General features: G+C 39.9%; 2 protein-coding genes across 5 annotated transcripts in view; both read left to right on the forward strand.

Annotated features, from left to right (window-relative positions):
- The window catches only part of ro60 (Ro60, Y RNA binding protein), a 29,692-nt gene extending 25,557 nt beyond the window's left edge, over positions 1-4,135 (forward strand). For all 3 annotated transcript variants that reach the window (XM_071377577.1, XM_071377576.1, XM_071377578.1), the window contains one exon: positions 2,093-4,135. In XM_071377577.1, the coding sequence (XP_071233678.1) occupies positions 2,093-2,248 (156 nt within the window). In that variant the 3' untranslated portion in view covers positions 2,249-4,135. The remainder of the gene's footprint in view (positions 1-2,092) is intronic.
- Positions 4,136-4,391: 256 nt separating this feature from the next.
- The window catches only part of cdc73 (cell division cycle 73, Paf1/RNA polymerase II complex component, homolog (S. cerevisiae)), a 38,192-nt gene continuing 29,039 nt past the window's right edge, over positions 4,392-13,544 (forward strand). The window contains exons 1-10 of one of the 2 annotated variants that reach the window (XM_071377027.1): positions 4,392-4,602; positions 5,532-5,637; positions 5,836-5,905; positions 6,019-6,081; positions 6,342-6,394; positions 6,663-6,751; positions 7,434-7,647; positions 11,578-11,676; positions 12,079-12,157; positions 12,774-12,838. In XM_071377027.1, the coding sequence (XP_071233128.1) occupies positions 4,472-4,602; positions 5,532-5,637; positions 5,836-5,905; positions 6,019-6,081; positions 6,342-6,394; positions 6,663-6,751; positions 7,434-7,647; positions 11,578-11,676; positions 12,079-12,157; positions 12,774-12,838 (969 nt within the window). In that variant the 5' untranslated portion in view covers positions 4,392-4,471. The remainder of the gene's footprint in view (positions 4,603-5,531; positions 5,638-5,835; positions 5,906-6,018; positions 6,082-6,341; positions 6,395-6,662; positions 6,752-7,433; positions 7,648-11,577; positions 11,677-12,078; positions 12,158-12,773; positions 12,839-13,544) is intronic. The other variant, XR_011671921.1, reaches the window with a different exon arrangement.

Raw genomic sequence — 13,544 nt, forward strand, 5'->3', positions numbered from 1 at the left:
TTGATCACCTACCAACCAGTAAGAATTCCGGCTCTCACAGACCTGTTAGGTTTTCTTTAAGAAGCCCTCCTGTTCTCCACTCATTACCTGTATTAACTGCACCTGTTTGAACTCGTTACCTGTATAAAAGACACCTGTCCACACACTCAATCAAACAGACTCCAACATCTCCACAATGGCCAAGACCAGAGAGCTGTGTAAGGACATCAGGGATAAAATTGTAGACCTGCACAAGGCTGGGATGGGCTACAGGACAATAGGCAAGCAGCTTGGTGAGAAGGCAACAACTGTTGGCGCAATTATTAGAAAATGGAAGAAGTTCAAGATGACGGTCAATCACCCTCGGCCTGGGGCTCCATGCAAGATCTCACCTCGTGGGGCATCAATGATCATGAGGAAGGTGAGGGATCAGCCCAGAACTACACGGCAGTACCTGGTCAATGACCTGAAGAGAGCTGGGACCACAGTCTCAAAGAAAACCATTAGTAACACACTACGCCGTCATGGATTAAAATCCTGCAGCGCACGCAAGGTCCCCCTGCTCAAGCCAGCGCATGTCCAGGCCCGTCTGAAGTTTGCCAATGACCATCTGGATGATCCAGAGGAGGAATGGGAGAAGGTCATGTGGTCTGATGAGACAAAAATAGAGCTTTTTGGTCTAAACTCCACTCGCCATGTTTGGAGGAAGAAGAAGGATGAGTACAACCCCAAGAACACCATCCCAACCGTGAAGCATGGAGGTGGAAACATCATTTTTTGGGGATGCTTTTCTGCAAAGGGGACAGGATGACTGCACCATATTGAGGGGAGGATGGATGGGGCCATGTATCACGAGATCTTGGCCAACAACCTCCTTCCCTCAGTAAGAGCATTGAAGATGGGTCGTGGCTGGGTCTTCCAGCATGACAACGACCTGAAAGACACAGCCAGGGCAACTAAGAAGTGGCTCCGTAAGAAGCATCTCAAGGTCCTGGAGTGGCCTAGCCAGTCTCCAGACCTGAACCCAATAGAAAATCTTTGGAGGGAGCTGAAAGTCCGTATTGCCCAGCGACAGCCCCGAAACCTGAAGGATCTGGAGAAGGTCTGTATGGAGGAGTGGGCCAAAATCCCTGCTGCAGTGTGTGCAAACCTGGTCAAGAACTACAGGAAACGTATGATCTCTGTAATTGCAAACAAAGGTTTCTGTACCAAATATTAAGTTCTGCTTTTCTGATGTATCAAATACTTATGTCATGCAATAAAATGCAAATTAATTACTTACAAATCATACAATGTGATTTTCTGGATTTTTGTTTTAGATTCCGTCTCTCACAGTTGAAGTGTACCTATGATAAAAATTACAGACCTCTACATGCTTTGTAAGTAGGAAAACCTGCAAAATCGGCAGTGTATCAAATACTTGTTCTCCCCACTGTATATATGACACTAAGATTGCACACAGGTGGACTTTAACTAATTATGTGACTTCTGAAGGTAATTGGTTGCACCAGATCTTATTTAGGATCTTCATAGCAAAGGGGCCGATACATATGCACGCACCACTTTTCCGTTTTTTATTTTTTATAATTTTTTATAAAAAGATTAACTTCACAAATTTGGACTACTTTGTGTATGTCCTTTACATGAAATCCAAATAAAAATTAATTTAAATGACAAAATAGGAAAAACGCAAGGGGGTGAATACTTTTGCCAGGCACTGTATATGCAGGTGTGAATTTACCACATGTGTTTCTTCAACTTGATTGGAGTCCATCTCAAGGATGATCAATGGAAACTGGATGCACCTGAGCTCAATTTTGAGTCTCATAGCAAAGTGTCTGAATACTTACGTAAACAAGGTGTTTTTTGTTGTTGTTTTTTGTAATACATTTCTAAATCTGTTTTTGCTTTGTCATTATGGGGTGTCGTGTAGATTGAGGAAAACATTTCATTTAATCAATTTTAGTATAAGTCTGTAACGTATCAAAATGTGGGAAAAGTCAAGGGGTCTGAATACTTTCCAAAGGCACTGTGTGTGTGTATATATAATGGTGTGAATAGACAGTATGCAAAGTATATGAATATAAAAGAGTCTCCATTTTGTTTTTGCTAGAAAATGGGTATCTTCTCCAAACTTATGGTGTGTGGGTTGACCTCCAACGGCCTATCCATCGCTGACCCCGCCGAGGACAGGGGCATGCTGGACCTCTGCGGCTTTGACCTGGGAGCCATAGAGGTCATCCGTAACCTAGCCCTGGACCTGATCTGAGAACAGATTCTGGACAGTGCAAAGACGAGAAAGAAGAATATGGAGAGAATTGGTGGAAATACCTTGAAATGGATGTGGCTTGAAACGACGCAGAGAGCGGATTTAAAAAAAAAAGTTGATATTTACAATAACAATTTCTTCAATTTATCATAAATATCATAACCTCATAAAAATGATAAGATCTCCCTATTGGTCATGTTGAGAGGTTAGCATGTCTTGGGGGTAATGATGCATAATGTGCTTTCATTTCTAAATGGTAAAAAGATGAAAATACTCTCAAATAAAAAGTGACATCTGTACTTTTTGGGCTCCCGAGTGGCACAGCGGTCTAAGGCACTGCCTCTCCATGCTAGAGGTGTCACTACAGACCCTGGTTAGATTCCAGGCTGTATCACAACCGGCCGTGATTGGTAGTCCCATAGGGCGGTGCACAACTGTCCCAGCGTCATCTGGGTTAGAGTTTGACCGGGGTAGGCCGTCGTTGAAAATAAGAATTTGTTCTTAACTGACTTACCTAGTTAAATAAATCAAATAAATACTCACACCTCATATGTAACATTTGAGCTCAAATCCAAAATGCTGGAGTATAGAGCCAAATTCAAAGTTTTAGCTTCACCGTCCAAATAAATATGTAGGGGGGTTTATGTATGAAGGAATCCCTGTATACATCTACCACTGGAGGATGGCTCAAAATAATGGTTGGAACACCATTTCACTTCAGTCATTACTACAAGCCTGTCCACCCCAATTAAGGTGCCACCAATCTCCTTTGATATGTTATAGCAAGTTTGATGTGAACATGGAGCCCTTTTTAATCTTGTCAATTTTCATCATTTAGCAAACTCACTTATCCTGTGTGGAGAAAATCAACAGATATTTCACTTAGTCTGTTCAGGGATTCGAACCAGTGACCTTTTGGTTACTATCCCAATGTGCTTAACCGCTAGGCAACCTGCCTCCCCTTGTCCCTTTTGTCTTCTTCAATTGGTCTAATCACTATATAGAAGACTAATCAACTTATTTTGTTTGATTGCAGTATATATTTTTTGGTTTTTTATTAGGTCAAACTCATAATAGAATAGACTTGGTGCACTTAAACATGTAACATGCGAATCCATTTAGTTTATTTTGCTTTGTCACAAGTCAAAACAAGGAAGTATTTGATGCCAAGAGATGAGAGAGTGACTGTCATCATTGTCACTGGCAGTTTTTGGCAAACCTGCAAAATTGGTTTATTCCCTGGGTCATGTTCATTAGGGCAGACGTTCGAAAAGGTTTAAAATCTTGTACAATGGAAAATTGAAAATGAACGTTTCTTATTGGACATTTGCAGGAAGTCCTTCCCTGTTTCAATTGGTTTTCTATTTGGTGCCTAATGATCACGACCCTGGAATCTATTGATTTTATGCATTACCAATGGCTTTTTCTATTGCTATATCATGTTTTTGAAGGTCTAAACAAGGCCATTTAATAGTCTGAAGACTGAAGCTGCTAGACGCACATAAAAAGTATTCCAGTGTAGGAGGTTTATGATAAACAAGCACTAATGTTAGAATGTCAGTTACTAATGTTCCATAGAAACTCACTAGCTACTTTTCCATTGTAATAGATCCCACTGAATGTATCTTTGTCATACTTGTGTAACACTGTAGATATTTAAAATGCAATGCTTTATAATTCTTCAAATATTGAATAAATAAAATGGGATAATACTAAAATGCGTTTACCTTTTAGCAGTCAATTCAATGGGAGAATGATGGCTGAAGCTAAAATAGCGGAAGTGGAAAGTATTAACTGTGGTTTATTGAATTGATATTTTCTGTCTTCTGTCATTTCAGATCAACCCTAATTTAGACAAGACAACCTTAATAAAGTATTTCATGGACATTTCTTTACTATGTGTGTATTTACTTTACCAAATGTACCTTTTACAGAGAAGGCAAGCAAGTATTTTGTGGCTATAAAAGGGAATTCAAATTGTTTTGAGTCATAATGGCCATGAATTAATTATGATACATTTATGCATTTTATATATGGAGAACAGAGATAATAAAAAGTGAAATGTAATGCAATTTGTGTTCAGAATAGACCTATCCATTGACACGGAACACAAATACAACAGGAAATTGGGATCAGGCATTCTGTGAGACCACATTGGATTATGTTGATAGGTGACTGGGGGCCTTGCAATCACGCTCGCTAGTTACATGAAGACAAGTGAAGATGGCGGACGTGTTGAGTGTTCTTCGCCAATACAACATCCAGAAAAAAGAAATCGTCGCCAAAGGAGACGAAGTTATCTTTGGAGAGTTCTCTTGGCCCAAAAATGTCAAGACTAACTATGTCATTTGGGGGTATGTTAAATTAGCTTATAAATTGGTAAATTACTCGCTTCAGTCGGCCTGTTGTAGCTAGGCTAGCTAGTAACGTTAATAGCTAATGTTAGCGAGATAAGGTTGTTGATGCCAGAACTTTTCTTGCCGTGTTTAAAAGGTGCTAGCTACTATTTGCACCGAAAGATAGCACATGCAGTTATCATTTATTGTTAGTTTGGGGGGTTTAACTAGCACGTTAGCTAACTATCTAACGTTAATTGCTTTGTGCAAAAGCAACTACCCAGGCAACGTTGTCATAAGCCAGCTGTCATGCTTGCAAACCCGCCGTAGTTAAGTTACAGTATTGCAACTAACGTTAGCTATTATTGATTTCCTCGGGTGACCGTACCTGTCACCATGTTTTTACATTTCTAGCTTGCCAGCTAGACATTACTTTGATGTTTTGTGTCAGCTAAGTATTTCCTGGTTTTTGCAGAACAAGCAGTCGTTCAGGCCGTATGACATGAAATAGTTGGACAACCTCATTTTAACCCAACAAGTTGGACCATTTGGAAGTGTCATTGAAAAGCTGTGACATAGTCGTCACAGCTGGTCACTATTTGTGTGTAACGTCATTAATAAAATACAGGATTTAAACTATTTATCTAAGCCTTCACTATTAATGCATGCATTGTGACTAAATTCCAGATTAGTTCCACAAGAGGGCACCTGGATTTTACTGAAAGAACTGTAGACAATGGGCAAAACTACTGGTCAACGCTGACTAGTGTTGCAAAATTATTTTAACTTTCCCAACATTCCCTGGTTTTCAAAAAATCCTGGTCGAAGGATTCCCGATTTCATGTTTATTCCGTGAATCTTCTAACAAACATTTCTGGAAAACCTAGGAATTTTGGGAAAGTTATTTTTAATTTTGCAACGCTTAAGCTGAATGTAATGATTTTCAGAACTGGAAAGGAGGGTCAGCCCAAGGAGTACTATACTCTGGACTCCATTTTGTTCCTGCTCAACAATGTGCATCTCCCTCATCCATCCTACGTGCGAAGGGCTGCAGTAAGTAGACTTCATGTCCTCACTGCAAGTGAGAGTTGTATAGAGTTAGTTGAATACTGCTGCCATGTGTCATGGATGTTCTGTCTTAAGTGTTGCCAGTGGTCTATTGATTGTCATTGCCAGAGGCGTTGTTGTGACCTTGGTAAATTGTGTTGTATTTCACTGTGATTTACATGGGTTTTCTGATCACCCCCTAAGACAGAAAACATTCCGGTTGTCAGAAGACCTGATAGAAAGGGCTTGCTGTCCTATCTCAATGGGGAAAGTTGTAAGTATAAATTGAAACCAAATCAGATTTAACACTGTGAAATTAATGCACACACGTTGATTCCATTGAAATTATTGTACTAAAGCAATTTCCATTTTGATTTCTCTTCACAGCTACTTCGACAAGTATCGACAGAAGTGCCCCCATAGAGATTGGTTTGCAAAGGCCAACGCAAGGTAGTTTTAGCATTTTGAATATGACAACTCTTCCATTGATTGAATGATTTAATCCCTGTATATTAGAAAATGTGTTCCCTTGAAACGGATATATCAACAGTCCATGCTGTAAGGCCTAATATACTATTTTGTTCACCATTGGCCTGTGTTGCACATGTAATCAGCTTGGTGAGAGTCATTTTAGATATTGTGCAGATTAGAATTGGAAAGGTATTGCATAATTTTGCACAAGTTGGCTAATTTATCCTTTATTGCATCAGTCAAACGAGCAGCAGATGAGGTGTCATCTGAAGCCAAAAAACCAAGGATTGAGGTATGTAGTATCTTTGACCGGTGCCATTCAGACTCCTCAGCTCAGTTCTTTATAGAACGTTCTCCTCAGCTCTAAAGGAATTCTCTATAGGTATCCTGTTTAACAAGATGCCAGATAACTTGCCCGTTAAGACAATTTTATCCAAAGCAATTTACAGTACAGTGAATTCATACATTTTGAGAATATGATCCCTGCAGAAATTGAATACATGGTTGTCTTTTATCATACGGAGCATTTTACCATTCTAACACATTCTGTTGTTATCTAGGATGAGGAACGAGTGCGACTGGACAAGGAGCGTCTGGCTGCTAGACTGGAGGGCCACAAAGAGGGCATAGTGCAAACTGACCAGATCAGGTATGAGGCGCCTACACCCTTCCATCATCCAGTCGCTTTTATTTTTATTTTTTATGGTTCAACAACACAATGCAACTGGCAGTATCAAGCTGAATTGCGAGTATTGATTTGTTAAAAATACCAAAACACAATAAACCAAAAATATAGGTTCTAAGCAATGGATGAAAGTACCTAGTAATGTTTATAATCTGCTGTTGCCTTGAGTAGAGCAGTCTTATGACTAGCGTTAGGATGGGTATGAAGGTACTGTCATTGAACGTCCGTAGTTACAAAATGTGGGCCTTTATCATGAAGCCATTCACCGTTGCTACACAGGTTTTAAGAAGCTAAGGTATCCCAATGAGAGCAGGCTGACATAAATACAAACCAGGAACCTTGCCTTATTCACTAAACACTTTATTATTTAAATTCGCTGCTCAATCAACCCCAAACATTAATTTCTACTTGAGGGAGCCTAGCTTTTTATTAGCTTTTTTTCTATTTTCTTCTCCCCACTAAATTATCATCTCAGGGGAGTGGGAAAGTGCAAAAATAACGAAAACATTTCCAAATCACACATGCATATAATATACACTTGTACGTGTGTAAAATAGGACAAATGTAAGCACCCATCTAATTATTCATGTGTTCTGTCATCTTAGCTGGTGAAATAAGGGCTAATAGAGATCACCTCTGCCCCCAGGTCACTGTCCGAGGCCATGTCCGTGGAGAAGATCGCCGCCATCAAAGCCAAGATTATGGCCAAGAAGCGCTCCACCATCAAGACAGACCTGGATGAGGATATCACACTGAAGCAGAGGAGCTTTGTGGACGCCGAGGTGGACGTGACCAGGGACATAGTCAGCAGGGAGCGGGTGTGGAGGACCAGGACCACCATCCTACAGAGCACTGGAAAGGTCAGAGGTCAACCCCTAGACTAGAGTGTCTATGACTATGGGGTGCGAGGGTCATGCTGTCATTATCCCCCTGTGGATGCGTCACAATCAACCTCATCCGCCTATGTTGAACTTGAAAGGTGACACCGCTAGAGCAGTGTTTGTCAGACAATGAGACATCCCAAAAATGGGTATTTTCACAAAATCGTATGTAGCGTTGAAACGGTTTGTCCTACAAACTATTGAGCCCTCTGAGTCTCATGAACACGATGGTGTTTTGCTCTGTGATCTCAAGTGTCAGGAGACTCGCCTGAAGTTGGTACAACCGATCTGCCAACTTCTGTCTATAGCGTCGGACCCGTTTGAGCTACACTCTAATATAACCCCTCTGTGCAATGGTGACTGTCTCACGAACATATACAATACCAGTCAATGTTTGGACACACCTACTCATTCAAGGGTTTTTCTTTATTTTTACTATTTTCTACATTGTAGAATAATAGTGAAGACATCAAAACTATGAAATAACACATTAAATCATGTAGTAACCAAAAGAATGTTAAACAAATCAAAATATATTTGAGATTCTTCAAACTAGCCACCCTTTGCCTTGATGACAGCTTTGCACACTCTTGGCATTCTCTCAACCAGCTTCGAGGTAGTCACGATGGGAACCACACATGCGGCGATCATCCGTTCACCTACTCTGCGTCTCACAAAGACACGGGGTTTTTGTGGACTTATCAGACCAAAGGACAGATTTTCACCGGTCTAATGTCCATTGCTTGTGTTTCTTGGATCAATCATGTCTCTTCTTATTGGTGTCCTTTAGTAGTGGTTTCTTTGCAACAATTCGACCAAGAAGGCCTGATTCACGCAGTCTCCTCTGAATAGTTGAAGTCTGTTACTTGAACTCTAAAGCATTTATTTGGGCAGCAATCTGAGGTGCAGTTAATTGCCAATTTCTGAGGCTGGTAACTCCAATGAACTTATCCTCTGCAGCAGAAGTAACTCTAGGTCTTCCTTTCCTGTGGTGGTCCTCATGAGCCAGTTCCATCATAGCGCTTGATGGATTTTGCGACTGCACTTGAAGAAACTTTTTCAAAATGTCTTAAAGTAATGATGGACTGTCGTTTCTCTTTGCTTATTTGAGCTGTTCTTGCCGTAATATGGACTTGCTCTTTTACCAAATAGGGCTATCTTCTGTATACCACCCCTACCTTGTCACAACTGATTGGCTCAAATGCATTAAGAAGGAAATAAATTCCACAAAAGGCACACCTGTTAATTGAAATGCTTTCCAGGTGACTACCCCATGAAGTTGTTTGAGAGAATGCCAAGATTGCAAAGCTGTCAAGGCAAATTGTGGCTACGTTGAAGAATCTCTAATATATTTCGATTTGTTTAATACTTTTTTGCTTACTACATGATCCCATATGTGTTATTTCATAATTTTGATGTTTTCACTCTGATGCAAACTAGTCTCCTTTCGGCGAAATTCAACGTTTTTAATCCAAAATGGGTGACCTATTGATAAGTGTAGATCCAATGAGAAAAGTTTGGGTGGGGGCTTTGGATGTCTACTGGCTGTATGCGAACGAGTGATGGCATTTGGAGCAATACTGGCTGTATCCAAGGCTCAGCCAGTCGTTCACATAACAGAATGCAGCACGCGACTGAAGAGAGAAGAGACAACCAACTTGCTAGTTACATCATCAGCGTGCGCTCTGGAAAGACAGCGGGAGAGTGGAATGGCAGTTTGCCAGTTACAGCAGCGCGTCCCCTGAACGATAACGAAGAGGTAGCGTGAGAAGCCTGACCACGGAGACGGGGGCTAGAAGGTGATGAAGTGTACTTCATGAGCTGTAACCGAAAAACAAGTGGCATTTGGAAAGTTTGAGGTGAGGGAGAAACTAGTGGAACAAGTATTGTTAGCATTGTTTAGTATCTTGTTAGCCAGCCAGAGAGATGTTGATCAACATCAGCCAACTTAACTGATGAAATATTTGAGTTTATGGTGTGAAAATGAGCTTGCTAATAAAGTCAGACAGCTAATGTTAGCTAGCTAACTTTACATCAGATGAGCTAACATTAGTATCCTGACCAATTCGTTATAGTTTTCACTGGTCTACGACTCCTTGCGTTCCTCAAGTTATAACGCGTTAGTTGCTTACTGGACCCTGGGAATCTGTGAAATGTTAACTAGCTAACGAACTAACCACTATCTGTGAACTAATGTTTTCCCTCTACAGTATGTGGTTAATATTCAGAATGAGAGAATTAGGTGAAAATGAGGCGTTGCTTGTTAAACAAGTGGATTCAGGGATGAAGTGTAGCTGGAGCTGGGCCTGAGATGAAAGGAACACCATACACTTTCCCTTTTTCTCACTTTTTCAATGCAGTGGATAAAAAGGGGTATTCCAGGTGTACTCTCTGCCTGAAAGAGACCCGTGGTTGGCATAATTGATATCATGCTCTGTTGGCATATTGTAGAACAGGCAGAAAGTGTACAATGTAATAATGTGCAGTGTAGCCCGAAGAGATTGCGTATTTTGTGTTTGAATTTGACAGTAACACTTGCGTGTGAGTGGGTGGGGGTTTATTTAATGTTTTACTCAGTGAATGTTATTTTTGCACACATGTAGCCTTGTGCACTTGATCAATGTCTAACATGGTGGCCACTATAATAGAGCAAAAATAGAATGCCTGTTTCATTCTATTTCTACTTTAAGATGTTTTCCCAAAGTGCAATAGTTAGATGTGTGTAGTCACAAGCATTCTATTATAAACATTCTATTATAAAGGCTGTCATGGTAACAAGCATTCTATTATTAACATTCTATTATAAAGGCTGTCATGGTAACTGCAATATTAGTGTATTGTTTTTTTTCTCAAGACTTGAGTGTCATTTGCAGTAAAGTCTAGGCAACAAATAACTTTGGATTGCTTTCTTTACATTTCTTTTTTAGCTGTGAGTTAGGTTCACATTAAACACTTTATTTTACACACAGAGACTGATCATGTAGATCATATTTTGTTTAATTAGTTAACCTGCATTTCCCACTAGTGTCACCTTTTTGGTCCGTCACCACTTTGCATCCCTGTTCACTATTATTCTACAAGGTAAAAAAATAATATAGAAAAACCCTTGAATGAGTTGGTGTCAACTTTTGACTGGTACTGTACATGTCTGTTTTGCTCTGGGACACCCACAGGCCTCACAAGACTTGTCTGAAGGTCCCCCGGTACCAGTTGAAAAGATGTATGGAAGTATTTATAGACTGTTTTTAATGCAAAAAAATATGGGGTTAAATGCATGTTCAAACATTTGATTCAAAAAAATATATGCTATATAGAAGAGACTTCAGAACAAATTCCTTTTGACATTTTTGGGGGACTATCTGTTCCATGTAGTGACTCTGTTATTCAATGCATTTGTATGGGCTAATGGCAGTAAGGCCAAAAATACTTTTTCATATAATTTTTTATTATATATATCTTTATACTTCAAGGGGTCTTAAAATTCAATCAAATACGTAAATTATCCTTGGTATGACCTTAATACAATTCCATATAGCTTAGTAGAACCCCCCCCCGGCTTAGACTCTGATGGGTTAAGGTAATGAGATAGACATTATTAGGAGGAACACGCATGTATTCACTCCATGTAGACATTACCGTATTCGGATCAGCTTCCCCAGTCCTAGCCTTGGAAGGGTGGCGGCAATGGTCCATATCCGTAGCTGATCAACAGTCTTTGGCTTATCTGTTTTCACACTTCAGTGTTCTTTTAATGCCTGCAGGTGGCAGCATCACCTCACCTTGGTTTGGTGGTGATATCTGCTGTTCTCTTATTAAACAGAACAGTAGATATCTCGCCTACCTTTTTTACACTGACGTCTACCTTTTTTTTTTTTTTACAATGTGCTGATACCTCTTATGCTCTTGCAGAACTTCTCCAAAAACATCTTTGCCATCCTGCAATCGGTGAAGGCCAGGGAGGAGGGACGCGCTCCTGAGCAGAGACCAGCACAGAACACCACTCAGGTGGTAAGGAACAGCCCATGTTTGATTTTGGATATAAACTGATGTAGATGTACCTTATAGTTTGATTTTGGATACACGCTTTTGCATCCTAGGAATCCAGCCATGTGATTTCATTTTTGCCGTTGTGATGTAATTAATGCATAATTGAGACTGACTTCCATAACCAGTAAAGGCTCTTGCTGAGGAGTTCCATAAAAATAAATACCTCCCTGTTCTAATTTCTCCAAGAAATGGAGCTTGAAATTAACTGGGAGTTTCTCCAGAAAAAGGTCAATGAGTATTTAACCCGTCGAAGCAGGGTTGAGCGTAGTATTACCACTGAACTCTCCGTTATAGTCGTCTCTCTTTGGATCATTCATTGGAAATGACCTGTGTTTTAAGTGTAACCTCTTATCTCCCCTCAAGGACCAGTCCATTAGGAACAAACAGCCTGTCCCAGCTGCTTATAACCGATACGATCAGGAGAGATTCAAAGGAAAAGAGGGTGAGTGGTAGAGCTGGGATGATAAACCGAAAATTATCACTTATCGCTGGCATTTGACTGATTATCGTTCATTATGATAAGTAGCCTATACTAGAGAAATGTGATGTTTTTAAATTAATTTTGCTGCTATATTTGATTGTTAATGGGACAATTGATGGCTACAATCAAACTAGTTAGTAGTTTCAAGAGAAGTGTGGTGCACATGAATGTTATAAAATTGATTATCTATTTATTGTTATTGCATCAATGCATGCCATTTATCGTGATATGGATTTTTGCCAATATCCTCCCAGCTCTAGTGAGTGGGACCAGGGCACATATTGTCATGTGACGTGTGCTGCTTTGTAAATATGGCCATGAATAGTAACATTTGGTGTGTGTGTGTGTGTGCATTAGTTTTAGCTGACCTGAATGAAAGTTTGTGTCTCTAGTCACGTACGCATGCGATGTATATGTTCATAGATGGTGCTTTACTTTGTAACGTAAATATATATTTTAGTGTTATCCATTTCATTTCCTTACACAGTAATGAACAAATGAAGATACACCAAAAAATGTTACCTATTTTTTTAATGAAAAGTAAGATGCATTATTGATTAACTAATTGTGTCCTTAGAAACGGAGGGTTTCAAGATTGACACCATGGGAACATACCACGGCATGACCCTGAAGTCTGTGACGGTAAGCTCATCCTTTCGTCTTCTGCTACCCTAGGCATCTTGTAGTTTAACATATATTCAGGATGTTTAGTCCATGCAGGAATCGAACAACCCCATCGTTGAAGGGTGACCCTGAAGGAGGCACAGTGATGCCAAAACATTGGTGATTTACCCAATAAATTACTGGGAGTTTATATAGTGTGTGACTCTATTTTTATAGTTTATTTAGTCCGCACCTCTACATAACATATTTTTATAAAAAATAAAAAAGCCAGCCCAAAACATTTTTAGGGACATAATTACATAAAAATACAATTTAATAAATAAGGATGACCATGCTTTGTAATGTTTCTAAAACAATACATGAATTGTTAAGAAGTAATGTGGTATATTGCTCAATTTAATGCAAATGATCAGAGAACGGAGGTTACTGTGGTAATGGGGACACTCGACTCCTGTCACGTGTTTCTGTGAGATTTGGGATCTGAGCAATGGATCTTCGCTTTGTTGAAGCAGCAGACTAGAACTAATGTTGAAAAACAACCAAGCTTGTAAACAAAACAATGTAAATAGCGAAGAAACACAAGGACAAAGTCTCACTTTGTAGACTTTTGAGTAAATGCCTGTTCGCAGCACCTCCAAAAATGATTCTCAGTACTTCACTGTGAGCTCAGCTCCCCTGCCAGGCAGTGTTGCTGTGTGAGGTGTAGTATTATCTATTAGTAGCT

Source organism: Salvelinus alpinus, chromosome 30 (assembly GCF_045679555.1).
Source record: "Salvelinus alpinus chromosome 30, SLU_Salpinus.1, whole genome shotgun sequence".
Lineage (NCBI taxonomy): Eukaryota > Metazoa > Chordata > Actinopteri > Salmoniformes > Salmonidae > Salvelinus > Salvelinus alpinus.